The sequence below is a fragment of the Pseudophryne corroboree genome, chromosome 4 (genome assembly GCF_028390025.1).
Source record: "Pseudophryne corroboree isolate aPseCor3 chromosome 4, aPseCor3.hap2, whole genome shotgun sequence".
Lineage (NCBI taxonomy): Eukaryota > Metazoa > Chordata > Amphibia > Anura > Myobatrachidae > Pseudophryne > Pseudophryne corroboree.
The window spans coordinates 779,556,692-779,584,117 of NC_086447.1; the positions used below are offsets into that span (position 1 = coordinate 779,556,692).

General features: G+C 44.2%; 1 protein-coding gene across 5 annotated transcripts in view; it reads left to right on the forward strand.

Moving 5' to 3' along the window:
* Positions 1-27,426, forward strand: part of TRERF1 (transcriptional regulating factor 1) — a 366,725-nt gene that overhangs the window by 264,734 nt on the left and 74,565 nt on the right. For 4 of the 5 annotated variants that reach the window (XM_063918300.1, XM_063918302.1, XM_063918303.1 and 1 more), the window contains 6 exons: positions 2,045-2,251; positions 5,256-5,619; positions 7,703-7,763; positions 20,030-20,169; positions 21,884-21,987; positions 24,028-24,103. In XM_063918300.1, coding sequence (XP_063774370.1) covers positions 2,045-2,251; positions 5,256-5,619; positions 7,703-7,763; positions 20,030-20,169; positions 21,884-21,987; positions 24,028-24,103 — 952 coding nt within the window. The remainder of the gene's footprint in view (positions 1-2,044; positions 2,252-5,255; positions 5,620-7,702; positions 7,764-20,029; positions 20,170-21,883; positions 21,988-24,027; positions 24,104-27,426) is intronic. The other variant, XM_063918304.1, reaches the window with a different exon arrangement.

Here is a 27,426-nt window from a genome sequence, read left to right on the forward strand (position 1 = left end):
ACACCTACCCCATGCTCGGTATAGAAACTATTACTGAAAAGGGTGTCCACAATCGATACACACAGCTCAGATTAACTCGCAATTCTATCAACACGCCCATGGTATGCTTCTAATACAGGTGCAGCCTCACTGCTGTCCAGTTGCCACTCAGTAAGGCCCAGTCTGCCATCCGTGAGAAGCGACTGAGATTTGTATGTTTGAAAATCAATCATAGCTGCTCCACGTTGTGTATGTCGGCTACAGCGCATGTGCAGTTGGATGAATCACGAGATGCAGCCGCACTCAGATTGCCTGTGTTTCAGAATCACACCCTATGTTTGTTACTTTAAAGTATTGTGCATTCACCAACTCCTACATAGATTTGTTATTTTATTAGAATAATATTTTTATTATTAATATTAATAATATTAATAATAATTATTATTATTAATATTTAATACAGAGAGCCCACCGGAGCTGTGTGTTACTCCAGGGAGTGGGAAAAGACTCATTGATAGGCTATTTAAAAAGTAAAGTGGGAAGTTACAAAACATAAAAAAGTATGGCATTTAGAGGCTGTGGGGCAGATTTATTAAGCTTGGTGAAGTGATAAAGTGGAAGGTGATAACGCACCAGCCAATCACCTCCTAACTTCCATGTTACAGGCTGGGTTTGAAAAATGACAGTTAGGAGCCGACTGGCTGGTGCGTTGTCACCTTCCACTTTATCACTTCACCAGGCTTAATAAATCTGCCCCTCATTTATCAACAAGTGATAAAACATTGTGAATGATAATACTTGGTGCGTATGATTAATGGTGCTCCAGCCAATCAGCTCCCAACTGTTATTAGTCAAACACATGACAGTTGGGAGCTGATTGGCTGGAGCACCTGATACCATACGCAACAAGTTTATTCCCTCTCAAGAAGTTTTATCATTCGTTGATAAATGAGCCCTTAAGTAACAGTTGTACGAGAGCATATGCAAGTCAAGGCATTAAAGTCACCAGAAGGTGGGCAACCCCTTTAATCCTTAACCATGGTGCACAGTTCACTGCAATAAACTCTTCCCCTCCTGTCTATAGGCTAAGGTGTTTTACCTCTAATCCAGTTAGGACAGGAATCATCACTCTTCTCCATTATGAATGTTGAACAGTGAACTAGGGGGAGGTGGATCAAGCCTTCAGAAGAGATAAAGTGGAGAAGTTGTGCAAAGGAACCAATCGGCTTCTCACTGTCATGGATCTAGCACAGTCTTTGAAATTACATATGCTTATAGGTTGGTTTGAGCAACTACTCCACGTTATCTCTCGCCAAGGCTTGACACATCTCCCCTCTGATCTTTATAGGAAGGCTGTGGGCTGATTCTGAGTACGATACATCTGCAGAAATGGACACATCTCGCTGACTGCGGTAGACATGAGGACTGTGCATTCGTTACACGCTGCGTGCACACTTGCAGCTAGCTCTGTCCGAATCACGTAGTGGTCAGAGCATAACATAAAATAGGCATTTCTGGGCATCAGCGTCTCATGGGAGTGTCATGGCTGTGCAACCCGACTTCCATGCTTGTTTGAGATGTGTGGGCGCAGTTGAGACACCTGTTTCAGATCTATAGCACTCACCGTGCTGATAATAATGATGACTATTGCGCCTGGGGATGGAAAAACAGAGGGCGGCGTGAATGTATGTGGACATGCAGATGCTCACATAGTTGGGCGTATACCTACATTATCATTACCTAGGCTGTAGGCTGCCGCAGCTGGATGCAATAGCACAGAGATTCTCAAACGCGGCCCTCAAAGCACCCCAACGGTCCAGGTTTTAGGTATAACCATGGCTCAGCACAGATGGTTAAATCAAATTGACTGAGGTGCTAATGAAGTCACCTGTGGCCAAGCATGGCTAAACTTAAAACCTGGACTGTTGGGGTGCCTTGAGAACTTCTGCAATAGTGGTCACAAATGTGTTAGACTCAGAATCAGCCCCTCTATGCAGTTTACCTTCCGTTGTTAGTGCCGGGATAATGGGTAATTGAGGCTGAAAGTGTGTAATTATCTGTGCAGGAGGAAAGTGAGGAGGAAAACCTCACCCCCATCGTCATGCCTGTCTCTGTGCCTGTAACGCTTGCGCCACCTGAGCCTATTGCACAGCTAAACTGCCCAGCAGATCAGCCGGATTGCAGCGTGTCCGATGACGAAATGCCCATCTTAACCAGGATGACTTACTCCCCACCGTCCACTCCAACGACGGTCAGCTCATGCGCACCTTCTGTGAGTGCTCGTCTCTGTCTGCTTCTCTGTTGCTGTGTTTATCCTCTCTTGCTGTTTGCTGGACCCTTGTAAAGCCATTTCCTATGTTGTCAGTTCTATAGAATTTATTCTTATTCTGGATTTTTTAATAATAATAATAATAATAATAATAATAGTAATAATATATATTTTAAAAAGTCTGCTCACCTTGTGCATGTTTATTTTAGGCTCCAACAGCAACTGAGACCTTGTGGGGGGGTTTCAATTTTTTGAAAAGTCAGTTGGGTATCTGTTTTTTCCTGTAATGTGACAAAAGTTGATTAGAGGTACTGTGCGCGTATGGAAGCAGCTAGTGTAACCAATTAATTCAAAAGAGGCTTTCCTCTACCTCCACTGTAATGACAGTTTCACACAAAAGAAGGAAAAATCGCTATCACCAGCGCTGGAACAATATTCAAGTGATCTGTAAGGTAGGACAACTATAAGTCCTCTCTTCAACAAGAATCTCCTATTCCCTTACACAGACAGCAGTGTGGCTCGGGGAAAACAGAAAGGGAGATATATAGTGTAGCTCGTTTAAAACATTTAATGACACCACACAAATATACAACATAAATAAAATCCTTTGTGGACCGATCGGGTGGCAAATTACCAGTGTCCAAGGAAGAACTGGCAACAGACAGTACTTAATGAGCAGGTGTATGCACAAGGCTCCCCCAGGCTGCAGCTCCGGGAATCCACCTCACAATCGTGCTGCTCCGTCTTTACTGCGTCCACCCGGCGGCATCCAAGGATCAGCTTATAGGCATCCCCCCGTTCCGACCCTCCCTCGGGTCTTTCTCAAGATCGGCCTTAGATGAAAATCTGTTTTTCCTATCTAATAGACAGGAAAAAATAGACACCTAACCTACTTTTCAAACAATTGAATTCCCCCCTGTATTGTTGCATTAATGGTCTTTGTGTTGATGCATTTTCAAAGGCTCTCCAATGATATATAGATTAAAAAGTACATCACCCAATAGACTATGTACCTTAACATGAGTAAAGTCCTTGTTGGGGTCTCTTCCCTGGGACCTCTCTTCTGACCCCTGGGTTGCCGTTCTGTGGTGCTTTAAAGGTGGAGCTGACAGGTAAAAGTTTAATACTTGTCAGTGGGAAGAGCCCCCGCCCATTCCTGTGGGGCTGAAGAAACAGCTGCTGCCGTCTGCTCAAGCAGAAGCAGGGTAAGCAGTCCTAACGCAGGAGACCCCGCAACAGACATAAGCCTATGGGGAAGGAAGGCTAGTTTAAAGCGAGAACCTTAATTTTCAGTTCCTCTGGCATGGAGAACCTTCCATATTTAATAAAGCAATATAAACACAGATATAAACCCATCCCTAAAATGTGTAATGATTATCCATGTAGTATTGATTGCCAGAAGTCTTTACAAGCTGTCTTAGTTATGGTTTGCAGTTAAGCGTGATTTCTGCTCAGTGTAAACTTAGGTGATTGATTTCACAAAATGCTTCTCCCAGTGGCTATTAGAGATGCTCACATTAAGCAGAGCAGTGGCAGCATAATCAGAACAAAAAGTTGCCTTCCTGGTTTTCAGGTTTTCCCAGCTGCTGGCACAGGTGTATTATGCAACATATTCTCCTGCAAGCTCTTGCATTGGCTTGTATAATAGAAAATGTTGGACTGTATTTAACCTTTCCCTAATGGCTAACATACACGGCATGGGCAAATATATGTGGATACCCCTACTGATAAGTCTGTTTGGGAATTCCAGCCACAGCCATTGCTTACAGGTAATAAAACCATGTATTGAGCCATGCAATCTGCATAGTCAGTGAGCTAGTGAGCTGTACTGGTGAGCTCTGACTTTCAACATGGCACTGTCATAACGTTCCACCTTTCCAACAGGCCACTTCATCAAGTTTCTGCCCTGCTAGTGCTGCTCTGGTTACCTGGAATTGAATGCTGCTATTGTGAAGTGGAGGCGGGCAGGAGCAATGACTGTTCAGCTGCAAAGCAGTATTATTATTACCAGTTATTTATATAGTGCACACATATATTCTGCAGCGCTTTACAGATAATACTTGGCCATTCACATCAGTCCGTGCCCCAGTGGAGCTTACACTCTATAGTCCCTATAACATGTACACGCAGACACATTCACGCTAGGGTTAATTTTGTGGGGAGCCATTTTAACTACCAGTATATTTTTGGATTGTGGGAGGAAACCGGAGAACCTGAGGAAACCCACGCAAGTACGGGGAGAATATACAAACTCCACACAGTTAGGGCCATGATGGAAATCGAACCCATGACCTCAGTACTGTGAGGCGGTAATGCTAAGCATTACACCATCCGTACCTCCCCAATTATCAAAGCAGTAGGCCACAGAAGCTGACAGAACGAGGCTGCCGAGTGATGAAGTAAAAATAGTCTGCCCCCGAGCGCAACACTCACCATTGGGTTCCAGACTGCCTGTGGCAGCAATGTCAGCACAAGACCTGTTTGCCATGAGCTTCAAGAGTTGGGTTTCCATGGCTGATCTGCCGAACCCAAGCCTTCGATTATCATGCGCAATGCCAATTGTTGGTAGTGGCGGAGTAAAACGTAGCTTTTAGACTTTGAAGGGGTCTGTCATAAGAGCAGAGGGGACACGGGACAGAACGGGATTGCGCATATGGGTATTATTTTTGGGAGTCCACATACTTTTGGCCATGTACTGTATGTGCTGCAATATTCTTATCACTCATTTAGTAAAAAAGTCCAGGACATTACAAGATGCGCAACTGCTTTCTGCTCCGGGACTTCTCCGCAAACTAGAAGTGAATATACAGGAGGTTGTAGTTAAGCAGTGGTTAAAGGTCACTAATAGCTAAGATATACCTTCTTGTGTCCTAGTAAACCACACAAATGTAAAACACACACGAACACACACAATCCATTTCACAATGTTGGAAAGTAATGAGGGAAATTATGTTATATAATTTACAGGAACATCAGTTTGTAAATATTGTCAACTATTATCATTTAGGAAATGTTCAGAAAACTTCACCGCCCTGGTCCGAAATTGGGCAAAGCGGCAGAAAGCACCAAACCTCAGCAGGAAAGGAGAAAGTATCGCCACAGACCTGAACCACTATTCATACCTCCCCCTTCCTTCTGTGCAACTTACTCAGGGGCAACATTGTACCAAAGCCAGCTCCGCTCCCCATGTTTCATGGGGGACCCCTTGCTGCTTGGAACTGAGGAGACGCCCACTTACACTCCACCTCCTATGCTCAGTCCTGTGCGGCAGGGATCTGGCCTTTTCAGCAGCGTCATCACAGCTGTTCACAACGCACACCTCCCGCTCACCCCTCTGACACCCACACCAAGGGTGCTGCTTTGTCGACCTAGTAAGTATTATATTTTCTAAATTAATGTGCATGAAGGCTGCTCTGTACAAAGTAGCTGGTTGTGGTAGACAAATGTTATAAGATATAAAATTAATAATTACAGTGACTCTATGGCGAATATTCTATTAGCTGTGGTAATTGGTTGCACAAAAAAAATGGGCTTTTATTGTGGCTTTTGCCCGCTGGTCATTATCAGGTTATACAAATACAGCCATTGTGCGACCAATTACCCATTTTCACAAGGAAACACATAGGATCCGTGAAAAGCCACGGACCTATGTGTTTTTGTGGCAGAAAAAATGGTTACTTAACAAAAGCCCAGAAAAGTGCCAGCATTGGGGCTTATAGGATAGCCCTAGATGAGTCAATTAGCCGTGGTAAATTACCACTGCTAATTGGATACCGTGCTATGGGGGTCATTCCGAGTTGATCGCTAGCAGCCGTTGTTCGCAGCGCATCGATCAGGCTAAAAATCAGCATTTCTGCGCATGTGTATGCACCGCAGTGCGCACGCGCGACGTACGGGTACAAAGTCCTTTGTGGTTTTGCACAGGTTCTAGCGAAGCTTTCAGTCGCACGGCACAGCGCAGGAAGATTGACATGAAGTGGGCATTTCTGGGTGTCAACCCACCGTTTTTAGGGAGTGCTTTGAAAAACGCATGCGTGTCTGGGAAAACACAGGCGTGCCTGGGCGAACGCTGGGCGAGTGTGTGACGTCAAAAGCCGTCCCACCATCGTTAGAATCAACACACAGTCGCACACGAAGAGTAACTACAGGGCTAGTCTTGTTTTGCACAAAATTTTTTTGCAGGCGCTCTGCTGCACAAGCGTTCGCACTTCTGCAAAGCGAAAATACACTCCCCAGTGGGCAGCGGTAATGCGTTTGCACCGCTACTAAAAACTGCTAGCGAGCGATCAACTCGGAATGACCCCCTATGTATCCTGTTTGTACCAAAAAATTCAAGATTCCTAATTGCTGGAATTCAGAGGTCTTATGCATGTAAACTAACATGATTTAGGGAGATATAATTATCTGACCGTTGTACTTATTTGGCACCAAAAAGAAGCAAGGGCCATTGGTAGATAGCTTGATGCCATATACATGTTTACACACTTTAAAACTAAACTGTAAATAAAAATTTTTTTTATTAGTTCTTCATGGATGCAATAATATTCAAAATGGTGGCAGGAAAGGGAGTTAAATGTGTTCCTAAAATAGTCTCCTATATGCTGCAGTGGCAGCCATTTAGTGAACAGGACCAGCGGTCTTCAGAATGCAGCCTATCCATTTGATACAAATCCAGGACCCCACAGAGACCTTTTATAGAGCAGCAATATGATTTGTCACGTTCTAAAAAATATTGATTCAGACACAACATATATCACAGAGATATCACTGGTTGCTAGTAAATTAGTAGGCTGCATTCGCAGAAATACTGATTTTACTAACAAAATGTCTTACTTCTCTGTGTGTATATGGCATGTGCACTTATCTGCTCTGCATATCCATATTTTGCTAGGGAAAGCTGTAACTGGTCACACAACTGTCTAATATACAGTAGTACTATTCATACTCATCTACATTGTCATCCTAGAGAGAATTGTGTGGGAGGTATGGTGACATGTTTTATGCTCCTTGCTGCAAAATGGAGTGATTTGTGTTCTCAGGCAATGGAAGAGGGGCTACGATGATGCAAATGGCATCATTAAGCCTTCAGCCACCTCTGGGGAAATGGGCGGGTTACAGGAGGTGGCCTACTCTTCCGGGCTTCCAGGAGGAAAACAATTTGTGAATCTCTCGGATACTGTGGAAGAACAGAAAGTATTGAATAATAGGGAAGGCTAATTTATGGCTATGCTTCTGCTGCAGGTACTACAGTCAGGGGAACCCGGTCATGCTGGTCTATAGTTCCAGAATCCCTTGCTCTACCACCTGCGCAGGCCCAGACAAGCAGAGTGGTGGCCTCTGAAGCTGACTAACCAACATTACCATGCTCATTCCAAATTTCAGTATGAGGTCCACAGATTTTGTTATGCCCCGGAAAACTATTAAGTAACTTATATCATACTATATGTTTCTCAGACAGCTTTGATGGGACCAGTGCTACACCAGGACCTGGAGAACACACTGTTCATATTGAACCGTAAGCTATTATATATACACATATATATTATTTCTGTAATATTCTTAATAAAAACCCAATAGACCTAAACTGTAAGCCACTTTATATTAAGGGCTTTCATAGTATTCCCAAACTTAAAGATTTTCTGCATTCCTATTAGGTGAGTTGGGCTATGAGATCTACTTTATAATTGCAACAAATGTTGCAGTCATACTGATTGCACGCCCTGCCAGCGGCACCCTACACAGTGCATCCCAGGTGGTTGCCTCGGATAGTTCCTCTGTGGGCAGGATGTACTTCATGTGGATCCTTCCGTACAGGGTACATCATACTATAACACAGATGTCAGTTTTCCATACATGTATTGGGCCCTTATATGGCTCATCTCCCACAGTGTAACCTTCGTAGTGTGCCCAACATGGCTGCCTCATCTTGTACGCTTGAGGATGGGATGAAAAATACATGGACCTGACAGTTTTGTTGGGACACTACTCTGAGTGTTAGGATGCTGCAGTCACCGCATTTTGAGTCATCTCTTCTAGGGGTGGACTATTCCACCAAGGGTAATCCTACATGGTGCACCCAAGACTGCTGCCTCACTTGGTACCTTGTGAGGGTGGAATACACAACGCGCGGAAGCTATTACCCAAAATGCCTACACCAATCCTGCATTTTGCTGACTGTGTGCTCTATGTTTTCTTTTTTTTATGTTTGTGTGGCTTGTCTATTGCTTTATTATGTGCATTGTTTTTGATGTTTGTAAAGCACCTTGATTCCTGTTGGAGAAAGAGCGCTATGTAAATAAAATGATTAGTATAAATGTCCATGTGGAAATAGATGTAATGTAAAAATGTCAGAAACGTATCGGAACTGAGGATCTCTGAGACAAGGTTCTCTTGAGCATGTACATGAAAAAGGGATGTGGTCGCAAATCACGCCTCCATTTTATGTTACGCGGCGGTTGTGTATATCCCTTTCACAGTTGCTGGGCTGGACCCTGCCTCGTGGGAATAGAAGGGGAAAGCGTTCCCTCCCTGCTTTTCCTTCCAGCAGGACACTACAGTCCACACATATACACATACATACAGTCACACCCTTACATACACACTGTCAAACACCGATACACATACATACATACATACATACATACCTACATAGTCATACACATACATTTATACAGTCACAAACATACATAGTCACACACAGACATACAATCATACATACAGTTACACACATTGATACGTACGGTCACACACTGATACAGATATATGCGTACATACTTTCACACACAATCATACAAATAAATACATACAAACATACATACTGTCACTTACATAGTCACACATATATATATACAGTAAAACACCTACAGTATATACATATATATAGAGTGGCACCTTTATACAGGTTGAGTATCCCATATCCAAATATTCCGAAATACGGAATATTCCGAAATACGGACTTTTTTGAGTGAGAGTGAGATAGTGAAACCTTTGTTTTTTGATGACTCAATGTACACAAACTTTGTTTAATACACAAAGTTATTAAAAATATTGTATTAAATGACCTTCAGGCTGTGTGTATAAGGTGTATATGAAACATAAATGAATTGTGTAAATGTAGACACACTTTGTTTAATGCACAAATTTATAAAAAATATTGGCTAGAAATACCTTCAGGCTGTGTGTATAAGGTGTATATGTAACATAAATGTATTCTGTGCTTAGATTTAGGTCTAATCACCATGATATCTCATTATGGTATGCAATTATTCCAAAATACGGAAAAATCCCATATCCAAAATACCTCTGGTCCCAAGCATTTTGGATAAGGGAGACTCAACCTGTACAACCTTGTCACACACATACACACAGTCATACACCTATATACACACAAAAATGCTGTCAGACATATATATATATATCTATTGTTATGATTCCTGTACTCCAGACCGGAGGAGATCTTATGGCAGGGATCTGAGTACAGGAAAATAGCTGGTTGTGGGAGCTGGATACAATACAAAATGTGGGGTGGTTCACAAGCGCTACAGGTTATTAGTCAACCAATATAGATTGATCTCAGTCTTGGTAATTCTGTTCAAATTTCTTGGATCACCAAAAATTCCTCAATCTTTTCCACTCCACGGTTTTTCCAAGGTTCGCACCTTTTGACTAACCTCCTACGAGTGGGATATGTACATCAAAAGGTTTCTTTGGATGTTCTCTTCATACACCCTTATTCCTCAGTAACGAGATCACCACAACCCCGTCCCTCAAAACAGGCACTCACCTTCCAACAGTGCCCTATGTTCCTTGAAAGGTTTCTTTTGCTGCTGGTGGAGGCCTGGATTTTCACTGGTAACCACCAGTATAGATCAGATATGTGGATAAAAAGCAGTGGATATCCAAAAAATATACAAATTTATTGTATCTTAAAAAGATATATCCATTAACATTAAAATAGGCAATATAAACTTTAAAAATAACACAAAAAATAAAAGATAATAAATAACTGGTGCCTTTGGTCAATCGGGAAATACTTTCACCTCCAAGTACCGCAAGGTACCAAACACTACAAAGTTGTCCAAACAGTTTTAAATTAACAACAAGTGTTGGTCCTTATTAACGATAAAAAGGTAAATGGAGGAGCCCATACGACCTGGGGTACACAGATATCACACCGACGCGTTTCGGATTCAAGATCCTTCCTCAAGGTGTCTCCTGGAGCCAAACAGTCAGGCATTTATACCTCCTGTTCGCCACTCCCAGCCTCCTTGGCCAATCACAATATTCGGGTCCATAAACCTATAACATCGCCTAAATCCTAAGGTTTCATCCACATATCTAACATACTCCTATAACAAGCAGAATTATATTTACTAAAAGTCCTTCTTAGCAACAAATTAAAACTACTTAAATCAATATTAAAAGTTAATTGGTCAAAGGTAAAACAAAGACTGGATCATAAATGAGACATTTCGGATATACTGTCCATTATTCCAATCCGGATTTATTGTCCATCTTTCCATCAGGTACTTCGCCCTTCCCATCAGTTTCCCACAAGTCCATAGGGTATACAACAAACTTTATTCATATTTCTCTGTTGCTCCACACACGTTGTTCTTATTCGGACCGCTGCATAGTTCCTCTTCCTGTCTGTGGAACGCAGCGTGTCCCTGAGCCGCGGTCATGTGACTTCCGTCTTTACCGGAAGTGCGGGTCATTCAGTCCGTGCCGTGGAACGCAAATACCGGAAGGCATGTAGTCTGTGTATGCGATCCAGTCTCCCTCTGTTTTAATCAATCTCCATGGAAACCCAATCAGTTCACATGAAAGAATCAAAAATACGGGCTGTTAGTATTACACAAGATAATATATAGGTACATTTCTAAACATCCGCATATAGATAAATTTCATTACTGCAAAAACCATTTCATTTCGAAGTCAATATTTAGACCTTTAGGGTCCAAAGTCTGCATTTCGTATATAGTGCGCATTTCTATCTTAGCTAGTTTGACTTCGCCATCATTTATTCTCCAACTCGGGACTACACATTTTATTCCACAGAAATTAACCAGATGTTTGATCTTGCATTCATGCTTTTTTTTAAAATGCAAAGACACATTGTGGGTTTCTATTCCTTTTTTTATTTTTTTATATATTGCGTACATGCTCTGCCAGGCGGATTTTCAGCATTCGAGTTGTACGTCCTACATACTGAGCACCACATGAACATTCAAGCAAATATACACAATTCTTTGTGTTGCAAGTCACAAAGTCATTGATGGTGTACACTACCCCGGTTTGATTGGATTTGTACTGAACAATTTTACTTTGTTTACTCGCACAAGTGCGGCACATGATACATGTGCCGCATCTAAAGAAACCCTTAGATGTATTTCTAGTGAGCATTTTTGGAGGGACACTCACACTCCTCACCACACTTTCCTTGACATTTTTTGCCCTTCTATATACAAATTTTGGGATTTCAGATATATATTCTTTTAATGCAACATCCTTACTAAGGATGGACCAGTGTCGCCTAATAATCTGGTTTTTGCAGTAATGAAATTTATCTATATGCGGATGTTTAGAAATGTACCTATATATTATCTTGTGTAATACTAACAGCCCGTATTTTTGATTCTTTCATGTGAACTGATTGGGTTTCCATGGAGATTGATTAAAACAGAGGGAGACTGGATCGCATACACAGACTACATGCCTTCCGGTATTTGCGTTCCACGGCACGGACTGAATGACCCGCACTTCCGGTAAAGACGGAAGTCACATGACCGCGGCTCAGGGACACGCTGCGTTCCACAGACAGGAAGAGGAACTATGCAGCGGTCCGAATAAGAACAACGTGTGTGGAGCAACAGAGAAATATGAATAAAGTTTGTTGTATACCCTATGGACTTGTGGGAAACTGATGGGAAGGGCGAAGTACCTGATGGAAAGATGGACAATAAATCCGGATTGGAATAATGGACAGTATATCCGAAATGTCTCATTTATGATCCAGTCTTTGTTTTACCTTTGACCAATTAACTTTTAATATTGATTTAAGTAGTTTTAATTTGTTGCTAAGAAGGACTTTTAGTAAATATAATTCTGCTTGTTATAGGAGTATGTTAGATATGTGGATGAAACCTTAGGATTTAGGCGATGTTATAGGTTTATGGACCCGAATATTGTGATTGGCCAAGGAGGCTGGGAGTGGCGAACAGGAGGTATAAATGCCTGACTGGCGTCTTAGCGTTGCCCGGCGTCTTAGCGTTGCCAGGGAGCCGGCGGCTGAACGCGCACGGCGTCCCTGGTTGCTAGGCGCCGGGCCGCACGGCCGAGCGGACCCCGGCGCCTAACAGTACCCCCCCCTTGAGGAGGGGTCAAGGAACCCCTAAAGCCAGGTTTCCGAGGAAATTCACGAAAAAATGCCCTTTTGAGCTTTGGGGCATGAAGGTCTTCATCCAGGACCCACGACCTTTCCTCTGGCCCATAACCTCTCCAATGCACCAAAAAATAAAGCCGACCCCGGGACAACTTGGAATCGAGAACCTTCTCAACCAAGAACTCTTGCTGACCCTGTACATTAACTGGTGATCTCCCCTGAGATTTTTTACGAGGAAATCTGCTGGACGAAACATATGGTTTAAGCAATGAACAATGGAAGGTATTTCCGATCCGTAAAGTTTTTGGTAAACGTAACCGGAAAGCAACTGGATTGACTTTTTTGATAATGAGAAATGGTCCAATAAATCTAGGACCCAATCTGGCTGAGGTTTGTCGAAGTTTGATGTTGCGAGTCGACAACCACACCCTGTCTCCTACTTTAAAAGTGCACGGCCGCCGGAGCCTGTCAGAAAATTTTTTTTCCCGGAAAGCTGCTTTTCTGAGAGCCAGGTGCACTTTTTTCCAAATAAGTTTAAGATGAGAGGTCAGGGCCAGAGAGGAGACAGAGGAATGTTGAAAAAATGAATTAGCTCTGGGGTGGAAACCAAAAACTGCAAAAAATGGAGACACATTGGTGGAAGAATGACAGGCATTGTTATAAGCAAACTCCGCCAATGGAAGAAACTCAGACCAGTCATTTTGGAGTTTGGCCGAGTACAAACGCAAATATTGTTTTAGAGATTGGTTAACTCGCTCAGTCTGTCCATTGGATTGTGGATGATAGCCGGAGGTTAATGACAATTTCATCTTTAACGAAGCACAAAAAGACTTCCAAAATTGTGCAATGAATTGTGGACCCCTGTCAGAAACAATATCGGTGGGTAACCCATGGAGTCTGAAAACATGACGGAGGAACAAGACTGCCAATCCCTGGGCAGATGGCAATCGGGGAAGAGCAATAAAATGGGCCATCTTGCTAAAGCGGTCCACTACCACCCATATGACTCGGCATCCGGCCGACAGAGGGAGATCCACCACAAAATCCATGGAGATATGCGACCATGGCCTAAGAGGAACATTCAAGGGCATAAGTTGACCAATAGGCAAAGAACGGGGAACTTTATGCTGTGCACAGACCTGACACGAAAAAACAAACTCTTTAATGTCTTTGAAAAGACCAGGCCACCATACTGAACGGGATACTAATTCCAAAGTCTTAGCGATTCCCGGATGCCCTGCAACTTTGCTATCATGAAATTCCGCCAAAACAGTTGCTCTCAAAAACTCAGGAACAAAAAGACGACCAGCAGGAGTATTTCCCGGAGCTTGATGTTGAAGCAGCTTTAATTGGGAAAAAACATCCTGTGTGAGACCTGCCTGAATGACTGAAGGCGGAAGTATGGAAGTAACAGGACTGTTGTCTTGAACCGGAAGGAAACTGCGTGACAGGGCATCTGCCTTGGTATTCTTGGAACCTGGTCTGAAGGTGATAATGAATTTGAAACGAGTAAAAAATAAAGCCCAACGAGCCTGTCGGGCATTCAGTCGTTTGGCCGATTCAATGTATTGAAGATTTTTGTGATCAGTCAAAACTGAAATGGTATGGGTCGCTCCTTCAAGCCAATGTCTCCACTCCTCGAAAGCCCATTTAATAGCCAGCAATTCCCGGTTACCAACATCGTAGTTGGATTCTGCAGATGAGAATTTCCTGGACATAAAGGCACAAGGATGTAACTCAAGGGAATCTGGATCCTTCTGAGAAAGGATAGCCCCTACTCCAACCTCCGAGGCATCCACCTCAACAATGAAAGGTAATTCTGGGTTGGGATGTCTAAGGACAGGGGCTGAGACAAAGGCTTGTTTTAAGGCCTGAAAAGACAACTCAGCCTCACATGACCAATTGGTAGGATCCGCTCCCTTCTTAGTGAGTGCCACAATGGGAGCAACTAGGTCAGAGAAAGAGTGAATAAATCTTCTATAGTAGTTTGCAAACCCTAAAAAGCGCTGAATTGCTTTTAAATTGGTGGGTTGCGCCCAACTAAGGATGGCTTGGAGCTTTTTTGGTTCCATTCGGAATCCCCGAGGGGAAATAATGTACCCTAAAAAGGATACCTCCGTGACATGAAATTCACACTTCTCCAGCTTGGCATATAGGTGATTTTCACGTAATTTCTTTAGCACCTGACGCACCTGGGTGACATGTTGTTCTACGGAGTCAGAATATATCAAAATATCGTCTAAATAGACCACGACGAAGCTTCCCAGAAACTCACGGAGCACATCATTAATGAGATCCTGGAAAGCTGCCGGAGCATTAGATAGGCCGAATGGCATGACCAGATACTCATAGTGGCCTGACTGAGTACTAAATGCCGTTTTCCACTCATCCCCTGACTTGATTCTGATGAGGTTATATGCTCCTCTCAGATCAATTTTAGAAAAAATAACAGCCGAACGTAGCTGATCAAAGAGGACAGAGATCAGCGGCAGAGGGTAAGTATTCTTTACTGAGATTTTATTCAAAGCTCTAAAGTCAATACAGGGTCTGAGTGAACCATCCTTCTTCTCTACGAAGAAAAAACCTGCACTTAAAGGGGATTTAGATGGCCTGATAAACCCTTTTCCAAGGCTTTCTTTCACATACTCATTCATGGCCACAGTTTCAGGACCAGACAATGCATATAACCTTCCTTTAGGCAACGTGGCACCAGGAATTAACTCAATGGCACAATCATAAGACCTATGGGGAGGCAAAATATCCGCATTGCCCTTGGAAAACACATCAACAAAATCTTGGTATTCCCCAGGAATATGTGCGGAACTGGCGGCAGCTACTCGGATAGGAAGCGTAATACATTCTTTATCACAGATGGTACCCCATTGTAGGATCTCCCCAGACTGCCAATCTATGATGGGATTATGAAAGGCCAGCCAAGGGTGACCCAGAACCACAGGAACTGCTGGACAATGGGTAAGGAAAAACTCAATCTTTTCAGAATGTAGAGCTCCCACCGAGAGCAAAACAGGAGGTGTACATAGAGAAATAACCCCATTGGATAAAGGACTCCCATCTAAACCATGCATGGTGATACACCTACCCAAGGTTAGCTGAGGAATACCTAAGGCCTTGGCCCATGTTAAATCCATAAAGTTTCCTGCAGCTCCACTGTCCACAAAAGCAGAGACCGAGGAACAGAGGCTGCCATAGGAAACTTTAGCAGGAACCAACAGTGAATTATTTGAGGAGATGAGCTGCAGACCAAAGTGAACCCCCTCACAATTCACTTGGTCAGGAAGTTTCCCAACTTGTTTGGACAACTACGGGCAAAATGTCCCTTACCTCCGCAGTATAAACACAGACCATAATTTTGCCTCCTGGTTCTTTCTTCCGGAGACAATTTGGAGAGACCAATCTGCATAGGCTCCTCTATGTCTACAGGAATGGAAGGAACCCAGGGAGAGGACCCGACAGATGCCCCTTTTTCAGCCCTCCGCTCTCTGAGCCGACGATCTATTTTAATAGATAGCTCCATGAGGTTATCGAGGGTCTCAGGAGCGGGATACTGGAGGAGACTGTCTTTTATAGATTCAGATAAGCCGAGGCGAAACTGACTGCGCAGGGCTGGGTCATTCCAGCCACAGTCGTTCGACCAACGGCGAAACTCCGTACAATAATTCTCTGCGGGATTCCTACCCTGTCTAAGAGCACGCAACTGACTTTCTGCGGACGCCTCTCTATCAGGGTCGTCATACAATAGCCCTAAAGATTTTAAAAAGGCGTCTACAGACGATAAGGCCGGATCGTCTGTCTTTAAACCAAAAGCCCAGGTCTGAGGATCCCCCTGAAGTAGAGAAATAATAATCCCAACCCGCTGAGCCTCTGTACCTGAGGTAACTGGTCTTAAACGAAAATACAGTTTGCAAGATTCTTTAAAATTAAAAAACTGTTTTCTATCCCCAGAAAAACGGTCAGGCAGATGCATTTTTGGTTCAGGGATGACCCTCGGGGAAGTCCGTAACAGATCTTCCTGTGACCTCACCCGGAGGGACAGATCCTGAACCATCTGAGTAAGTTCCTGAATCTGACTAACAAGAAGCTGGCCAGGGTTTGGCCCAACACCGGTGGGATTCATAAGGCCGACAAAAATCTCCCAACTAAAAAGTGAAAAAATTTACTGTAAGTTAAATCTTTTCTTTTGTGGCCGGTGATAATGTTATGATTCCTGTACTCCAGACCGGAGGAGATCTTATGGCAGGGATCTGAGTACAGGAAAATAGCTGGTTGTGGGAGCTGGATAGCCTAGTAACCCCTGGCGCCCTAACTCCGTTGTCTCGCCCGTGTAATCAGAAATCCCCTGCGAGACTATGGTTGCTTGAGCCCATGGCAGCCGCGTTCGAAGGGCGGATTATGTCTGCCCAACCCCGATGCCCCCGCAGGTCTTAATGGGAGACAAGGGGAAGTCCGAGACAGGGTGATAACAAGGGGCCCTCTGACTAAGCAACCAGGCCAGGGGTTACAAGCTAACTAACTAAATCAAAAGGTATGTGCGGATTAGCCGCCAGGAAAAAGGACAACCAAGTATCCACTGATCCGACACTCCTATCCGGCACCGCCGGACACCAGAGTGGATCTGTGGAAGCGGAATCCTCCGCAAAGCTCCAGAACACAATTAAACAAAATAATAAACAGAAGCGGACAAGCCGCAACACACGGCTGCGCCGCGACTCACGAACACCACCAGATGTTAAAGGTGCTCGGTCAGACTCCAGGAACAGATGGTAACTTCCGAGTACAGGATCTCTGAGGACAGGAACAACCGAAAAGACCGGGACTGGGAACTCTCTGCAGCAGACACAGGCAAACAGGAAGCTATCACCGGCGTCTGTAAGAAGTCCTGAGGGTGCCTTTATTCAGGCACCCTCCAATCAAGATCCAGACAGGACAATCAAATAGAAATGCCGTGCAGCTTGCATGCTACACGGCCAGCACATAATCAGGGTAATGAGAATAGACCCAGCAACGGGGAACGCGGCTGAACGTGGCGTCCCCGTTGCTAAGGTCAGAGCGGCTCCGTGCGCCCGGCGTCTTAGCGTTGCCAGGGAGCCGGCGGCTGAACGCGCACGGCGTCCCTGGTTGCTAGGCGCCGGGCCGCACGGCCGAGCGGACCCCGGCGCCTAACATCTATATAGATATATATACATATACATACAAACAGTCACAGTCGTACACATACATATACAAAAGCAGTGCCCCCTCTCTGAGTCCCTCTTACCTTGTAGGCTGGTTGCCGGCAATAGTCCTCATTACTCTGGGACTGAGCTGCTCTTCCCGCTCCTCTCTCCCATGCTCCGTACTCGGACTCCACCTCCCTCATCTCTTCTTTAGAATGCAGCGTGCAGTTCCTGCTCTACTGCTGCAGCTGGTTTTAAGTATAGGGGCCCCCTGGGAGATTGCCTACCCCCCTTAATCTGGCTGTTTAAGGTGAACAGCTTTGATACGTGTGGTACCTTGCAGAGGCAAGCTAAGTGCACCCTTTGAGGTGTATCTTATCGGGGTTAAACATGTCTTTGAGCAGGGCTGCAACTGGGAAGGGGGAGGCGGGGCCTGAGGGGGGCATTGTAAATATAGAAAGTTATTAAAGGGGCTCCCCGTTAACTATAAAACTCCACCTCATTATGGTCACCCCCATATTGGTAATTTGTATATTTTATCTACACTAAATATCTTGTTATCCAGAGATCTATGTGTATACTGTACGACTCTTAAGATCCCTTCCATCACCTTTCATGGTATTGGATATGTCAGGTAAGTCTTTGTGCCAGTCAGCTGGTTCATCACCTTAGAGAGGCCGTTGATGGTGATCACATGTGCTTCAATTGTACATGGGATAATTTCACTATCGTGTCAGCACATAACAGAATGGAAATGAAAAAAAAAAACAAATGCAGCTGGAAAGAAACTGTACTGATGTCCACTATAAATCCAGATTGATCCGTAATATTGTTTAAAAGGAATCAAAACGTACATAATACAACATTCTGAATAGTTAAAACTGCAAGGCTGCACAAATGAAAGACAAAGTTGCAGTTGTACATGATACGCAACTGCCACACACTGTACAAAGCATCTCTTCTAAGCTGGCCTTTATATGGTACTGTGGTCCATTTGCTTTTCTTTAACCTGCTGACAGTATGTCTAATACCCCTTTCACACCGCAGCTTTAACCCAGTAAATTGCCGATTTTTATGCCTTCCAAAACAGTTCTAGCTGCGGTGTGAAAGGGCCACCTTGAATTTACCATTTTCAAAATACCGGTATTTTGAAACGGTTAAAAAGCAGGGTCCTAGACGGTTCAGACCCGTTTCATTGTGCAGTGTGAAAGGCTCAGAAACGGTATTTCCAAGCCACAGAAGGTGATAGGCTGTCTCCATGCATGATGTCACCAGGCAGAAGCAGGAAATAAACATAAACTGGAGGAAACACATGAGAGTGAAGGGAGTGTTTTATTATACAGAATACAGTTTAAAATGGCAAATTGGAGTGATGAGGAGGTTTGGGAGCTGCTTAGGATCAGAGGGGATGAAGAAATATGTAGACAAATCACTGGGACGGTGAAGGATGCAGTAATCTACAAAAACATGGTAAAGATGCTTGAAGCTGCTGGGTTCCATCGTACGACTAGCCAAATTATTAATAATTAATTAATAATTATTAATAATGTGTGGGCCAGAAAAGTCCATTTACAATGACAACCACTGTTTTCTATGGGTGAAACGGGTTCAGTGTGAAAGGTACCAAAACGGTAATGAAATGGTAATATACCAGTTACAACATGCGATGTGAAGGGGGTTTGACTGCTCAGACCCGTTTTAAGAAACGTTTTAAAAGCAGGGTTTGCGATGAGAAAGCAGCATGAGTATAAGTCCTCCTGCTACACTGGGCTTCTGTGTAACTATATTGTACACGCTAATCGCCATCCAACCGCAAAAATCACGAAAAGGATGTGGGCGCAGCGCCTGTCCTGCAGAAATGTTGCAGGGGGCGTGGCCTTAAAACGGGGGGGGGGGGGGGGCATTAACGGGCCGTAATCGGGGCAGCTACATGACATCACACGCAGCCGCCGCGATTAGAAAGATGGCGGCGAGCCTCCTGCTGCGCCGGCAGGAGGCAACCCCAACCCTACTTTCTACGATGAAGCAGAAATTTCTATGCGATTGCAATTTCTGCTTGATCAAGGGGAAGCCCTGCAATAGGGTGCCCCCCAGCATGTGATCACATAGATTGGAAATTCTGCTACTTAGCAGAATTTCATTCCAACCTGAATCAGGCCCTCAGTGTGCATCAGACGGGATTTTGCCCATACGTCTAATTCAGAAAAACTGCTGTGTTTTAAGGAGGATCAATATTGGGCAGAGATTCCAGGCAGAAATTCCGGACCTCCAGTATCGCTCATTGTCCAAGAAGAATCTGCACAGAGCAACTTTGGTATGGAGACCTTGGAAGGACATGGACAGGAAGGAATCACAGCAAAAAGGTGTGTGGCATATATTTTCATCTTTAGTAATGTTTGGTGTCTGTCCTGGAGATTGTATCTAAATAGTGCTATAGCAAGTAAGTATGGTGCCTGGGGCGAGATCCTAATACGCCATTCATTTAGTCAAGCTGACGTCCGTGTAGTTAAGCAGTTTTTTGTAACTGACATGTACAAAACTTCCAGAAGCCACCACAGCGCATGCGTCACTGAGCGTGTGCATATAGGTGCTGTTGCAATCAGTCAGACAGTATAAGAAAGGTGTAGGAAAATTGATGAGGAGAGACTGGGAGGTGGCTAGTAGTGCTGGTCGTTCTGTGGGCGTATTGTGGTAGTGTCGCGGGTATGTCACTGTAAGTGGCTGTGTTCACAGAAGCACAGCCGAATGCATAGGAGGCCATAGTCATGTGGAGAAACTGTACCTGCCATAGGGCTGCTGCAAGTCTCTATGATACAAGTGATGGTGGTGTAGAAGGAAGCCCCGATCGGTATTACAGCGTGCACGGGTGCTAAAAGTGGGCATCACAAATGTACACAAAGGAGGAGTCTGTAGCGACATTTGCATAGTATCACAGACGGATGGCAGCCATTCACGCCAACCATGCAGCGCAATATGGTTTTGACAAGGTGCAAAGATACTTGCTCTTTTATTTATACTTTGCTCACAACTCAGAATCAGCTCCTGTGTGTGGCAGCCATAGATAATACACATAAAGCATTTTGTAGGACAATATATATACAGTAACTAGTAGTATATGCCGGGTCCATAATGCAGAGTTCTCCTCTCCTGGTTTACCCCACACCTTATGAGGCAGTGAGTGCCAGTAGAAAAGAGGGGAGACCCCCGCTCCCACTGTCCATGCCAGTCTGAGAACATGCCTTAGACAATAATTATATAGATACATAGAGCATCTCTGCCCTATATTGCACCAACTCTTATCTCCAGTGCCCCAATTCTCAGCCTTGCATCCCATCTATTCCTCCCTCAGATAATGTATATTAGTGTCTTCTCTGCCACCTTGCCTTGCTTCCTCATATTAGCTGAGCCACATCTGATGCCCATCCTCGTGTGTTATATGCCATGTTGCCTCGTGTCTTCTGGTCCTTCCATTGGTTATGCCTGAGTATTACGTTTTGTCCCCCTTGTCTTATATACCATTTCTAACTATTTCTTTGCATCTTGTTTTCCTGCATCCTGGCTTCTATACTTATCCTCAGTTGCTGCAAGCTGCCCATGCAGCACAAGTGTTTACATTCTCTCTCCATGTAACGCAAAGCGGCTGGTGCAATAAGGTGGACACTGCATGCAGCACTTTAACAGCAGAACCGCTCTGGTGTGACTGGAAACAGAGTGCCTGAATTACTGTTATAGTGCAGAGATAGAGCTTGCCAGCTATTCAGGGTGTCCCAAATGGTTCATCTTACAAAAACAAAGCAGTTGTAATGCTGAAGGGAAAGTGATATAGCTCTTGCGACCAGAATGCATTTTCTAGGAATGGGAGAACAGGCCCTGTCCAACCCTACCCTATCGGCAGCCTGTTCATTTATCTATAAATCCAGCTGTGTCCATAGGGTCAGTACTTGAATGTCCTGTTAGCACGGCAGATACAGCAGCAATAAGGTTTGAGTTGTATCGGGTCTCACATCCTTGTATGGAGGACTAGTACTGTGCTCTCCATGCTGGCTTTACTAAGCTTTCTTTGCTGTCTTTATACAGTGGAAGTATTCCTGAGCATGTCGTGCTCCAGTGTACTGCCAGGAGGAGGAACCAATCTGGAATATGCTTTGCATTCTCTCTTTGAAGCCAAAGGAGACTTTATGGTAATTTTTTTTGCCTATTTTATGTTTAAAATGATATTGTGGGTAATTCCAAGTTGATTGCAGCAGGACATTTTTTAGCAGTTGGGCAAACCCATGTGCACTGCAGGGGAGGCAGATATAACATGTGCAGAAAGCGTTAGATTTGGGTGGGTTATTTTATTTCTGTGCAGGTTAAATACTGGCTGCTTTATTTTTACACTGCAAATTAGATTGCAGATTGAACACACCACACCCAAATCTAACTCTCTCTGCATATGTTACATCTGCAACCCTTGCAGTGCACATGGTTTTGCCCAACTGCTAAAAAAATTCCTGCTGCGATCAACTTGGAATTACCCCCCTTGTCTCTTTCATCTGATCTGGGGGGAGGGGGACTGATAAACCATGGGGTGTAGAGAGTGTTGAGAAGCAGGCACTTCTGTAAACACTTGCTTGCTTCCCACATTCCTGTTGGGAGTATTACCCGGTCACCACATGTGACCAGGTACCCAGGAATGTACTCTGGAAGCCACAGCTGCAACAGTTCTGCAGCCCATATCACTAAAAATGATAGGTATGGACTGGCAGCTGTCACTTCCGCAGGGTTTGCTGTGTGGAGAAAAGCTCATAGTTTCACACTATTCAATTATTTAGTCTTTTCCACGCCTGATAAAACCTCTGGTAACGTGCTGAATCCTATGGGTTTCCCTATGCGTTAAATAAAGAGGGTGCATTTAGCGTGCATTTTTTTCTGTAGGCTGACAATCCTGCCTCTGGGGTTTAGCACACAGGGTTACCGCAGGTGACTGAATTGGGAAGCACGTTCCATTATCTGTGGAGTAAACTCTGTGTGGAATTGAATCTCTCCAATAGACTAGGTGATCAGTATGGTAATGGCATACCTGGGTTTGTGTGATGAAGTCATAGCTTGGCACTGCTTAATAGCATAAATATAGATAGCAGGACAGGGCCACTATGATGCCAATGTGACGCCATGCCCCTGCACCTCCCACATGGCTGCCTCCTTTTTATGGGGGCAGTTTAAATGTCACCAAGTATTCAACAGTATTATTTGCTGTAACACCTGTGTAATTGTTCCATGAAGGTAATATACACATATAGCATAGGTAATATTACATTGGAGCTCGCACATGTCATATGTCAACATGCACAGTTTGGACATGGTCATAATGTTGATACTGTGCATGTCGACAGTTGAAAAGTTTTTTTCCAGTGCTAAGGGGGTATCCTATTAGCCGCAGTGATTGATTGCACACAAAAATAACAAACAGGCTTTTATCGCGATTTTTGCCCGATGGTCATTATTGGGTTATCCAATTATAGCCCTTTTTTTTCATGCGACCAATTGCCTGTTTTCGCACGGAAACACATAGGATCCACAAAAAGCAGCGGATTTATGTGTTTTCGTGGCAGTGATCGCAGAAATAATGGTTACATATTGGCGATTTGCTTTCATCTGCCTCAAACAGGCAAAACCATATCCCTGAAAAGTTTTGGCATTGACTCAATTATCCGTGGCCAATTGGATACCGCCCTTAGAGCCTTAACCCTAACTGCAGCCTAAACCTAAACCTACATCGAACAGTGACGTGCAGTGCTGACATGTTCACTGTTGACAGATCGTGTTGACACTCTAAATGTTGTCACAATGACTTCATATCGTTAATGGTGCATAGTCTTAAGATAATTTTCCGGAAATCTTTGCCATGAGTTTGGAATAAGCTTGGCAGACCATGCTGCATTACAAAGCCAAATATACTGTAGATATTGTGTTCTAGGGATATGGCAGGAGTGTTAAGCTGAGTGAGATACCTGGCAATGTCCTACATATACTGTATGCTCTAAAGAAGTGTAAGCTCTCAGGAGCAGGGCCCCCTCTGCCCTCCATTTCACATCTGCTTTTCCTTCATTGACCCCATAAGCAGCTGTTCTGTTATTATGTATGATTTGTACTTTGTATGACGTGTAGCTCTGACTGCCCGGTGCTGCAGAAAAATTATCGTTTTTATCTCACATGTCTTTCTTTTTTTTTTAATGCAGAGTGCTCTGGAAATGCTGCTTTTAAAAGACACGCCGAGACTGAGAAGTCACCCACTAGCAAATTACCACTATGCAGGTAAAAGCTTTCCATTAGACTTGCTGTATTATCCATCCAGAATATCCGTACATCCGTCCTTTCGCAGGCAGATATTGATAGACATGCATTGATATGCAGGGCCACCATGACAAATGCCTGACCCCAGTATGAAGGAGGCATGGTCAAACCGTGTGGGCGCATGTGCAAGCCACATTTTTACCTTTTTGGTCCCTGTGCAGCAGTGCAGTGCTGAAGTAGGTGTGGCTAGAACATGTTGGAGGCGTGTCTGCAGGTCTTTGGAAGGCCCTGACCATAGTACTCTGTACTCTGGCCTCCAGTGGTCCTGCTGCAGTAGTTGGGGGAGATGGATTTTATTTTATCAAGCACGTCACTTTTAAATGTGAAGCATCTCACTCTGTTGAAAGATAATGCAGAATATAAAATGCTGGTGAGGTTTTCATTCTCTGTAAAGTTTTGTAATGATAGCCACTGCACTCCATGTGGTCTTTGTCATTTCTCATTATCCCATAACTGTTAATTAACCTCTTAAACTGTCAGAAATTTGGTGATATTGGACCCTACTTACCTGAGAAATGGTGGGAATAAAAGTGTTTGTGGTGTGCGGTGACGGCCTTTCTATGGAAATGTTTCTGCAGAATAACGCCATTTTAGGCAGTGAATATACCACTGTCAGGTTTTACCAGTTGTTTTCTAAGCCATAGCTAAAGGCTGTTACACTCTCCTTGGATCATCTTGCCATAAGTGATCCACCAGATCATTATAGTCGTAAGTCTGGGCTTGCATTAAAATGATAAACCCTGATGATCAGAATGTGAGATATCCTGTAGATAACTAGGTCAACATAAAATGGAATGAATTGAAGTATATAAGTATAATCATTTTGAGCATAATAAAGATTACTGTATTACTGCCAGGTGTAAACTAGCAGGGAGAATGCATATAGTTATCCAAATACATCACAAGTACAGCCAGTCAGCATGTCAAATACACGGTGCATCAGACATCCAGACAGAATTGTATACTGTTTACTGTACAGACAATGAGCCTCATTCAGGTGCGGTTGCACCTGCGCCTATTGTTGCAAAGTACTGTTTTTCGGTACTTTGCGCATCCGCAGGACCCGTTCTGTGCGTGTACGCATGGGTCCTGCGTAGTAGGGCGCAGAGCAGACAGTGATTGACAGTCTACTGCAGTCTGGGGGGGGGTGACGGCCTATGTTTTTTAAAACAGAGGTGTGTTGCTGCCGTTTAGATGGATGGAAGAGGCCATGGATGTCCGTCATAGCATGGCCTCTGCGACAGGCGGCTTGTACGGCACAATGGGTGCCACAAGCCTCCTGGTTGTGTGTAAGTGATCCGATGCCTGTATCCTAGGACTAAGCTTGGATCTTCCTATCTTTTCCTCTGTTTATATCCAACCCTGACCAACACTTACAGTTTGTATTTCATGTATATTCGGTACACGCACATCAGTTGTCTCATTTGTTCTCCTCCTTGTACATTGTACCTGTATATCTGCTTAGATTGTTCTTTTCTGTCTATAATGCATGTGTGTTGTATCATGCTACGTTGATGCTTGACACTTTACACTATGTACTGTACACTGAGCTACATGTCTTACCGTGACCTTCTTATTTAGGCAATTGTTATATGTTATTTCTTTTTTTACAATGTATGTTTTGTTAATTTTGAAAATCAGTAAAACTGCAGACAATGAGGCCCACTGGTTATCTGCAGCGACGGGCAATTAAAAAAAATAAAAACCTAAAGGGCTCCCCACTAATACTGATGAGGAGCAGCAGCAGACAATATTGCCGGTGCTACGGATATATGCCATTTTCCATATATGGGGAGGGCACATTCCTCCATACTGGCACAAACACATGTTTGCACACCTGTTAGGTTCCTGGTGCTCAGAACAAGGGAGATGTTATGAAGTGAGTCCAGAGCACCAGGACGTAATGCTGGGAAAGGGAAATGGAATGGGAATAGCCCCTGGCACCCTACCTCCGTTGTTTTACCCGTGCTGTCAATTCACTCTTGCGAGACTAGGGTTTCTTGGGCCCATGGCAGCCGCGTTTGAAGGGCGGATTAAGTCTGCCCAACTCCGATGCCCCCTCAGGTCTTAAGGAGAGACAAAGAGTGAACTGAGACAGGGTAATAACAAGGGGCCCTCTAACTGAAACAACCAAAGCCAGGGGCTACTAACTAGGCTAAAACTAAATGTATGTGCGTCCCGCCGCCAAAGGAAAAGAACAACAAAGGAAATGCTGACCACACGCCGACACAATACTTTTGTGTACCGGCGGTGACTGCATAAGCAGAACCCTCTGCAAAACACCAGTGACAGATACAACCAAGGAATACAGCGGCCTAGGCCGACGGACGCGGCAAAGCCACTACTCACGGAACCGGTACAAATACTGGCAAACGGACAGGAACCCCAAATGCTGCCGACACAGATTCTCAGAACTGGAGGACAGGCAGAATCCCAAACGACAGGCCGGTGGACACCAAGAAGCCAGAAACTCGACCAGGCATAGGCAAAGCCACAGGACTTCTGGACAGGAATGCTTCACGGCAGGACACGGGATCAGACACAGGAATCGACACAGGGACTGACACAGGAATCGACACAGGAAGCAGCTAGACTGACACTGCTAGACAGGAGCTCAGGAACTGGCAGGAACAAGCTCAGAACTCAAGCACTCTGGAAGACTGGATACCTAGAAATATCACCAGCATCTGTGAATTGCACTCAGCCAGCATATAATAGAGAGGCCTAATTAATTATGTCATGCAGCTGCCCCGTTGCATGACTCCAAACTGACAAGATGCAATTAGCAGCCAGGTGAGGCTGAACACATGGGAACAAGCTGCAATTACACAGACTCACCACCGGCAGCAAACAAGAGTATTCTTAAACAGAGCAACGGGAAATCCTGGCCTGCAAGACAACTTATAAACATAAAATAGGAATGAACCACTACCTGTGGTTCATAACAGTATCCTCTCCTTAAGGATGAGATCCGAGCACCCCATGACACCCACGGGGAACATAAACAGAAGTATAACATAAAATACATAACCAAAATGCAAAATGGAAATGAGCCACAGCCGTGGCTCATAACATTACCCCCCCCTTGAGGAGGGGTCAAAGGACCCCAAAATTCAGACTATCCAACACAAGGGATACAAAAAAAACCTGACACACTGGTCTTTCAGACAAGAAAACAGAAACAAGCTGTAACAACAGCTTGTAACAGTGCCCTCCCCTTGACGGCGGCCACTGGACACAAGACAAGGAAAAAAAAAAAATCTTTTTTTTTTTTTTTTTATCAA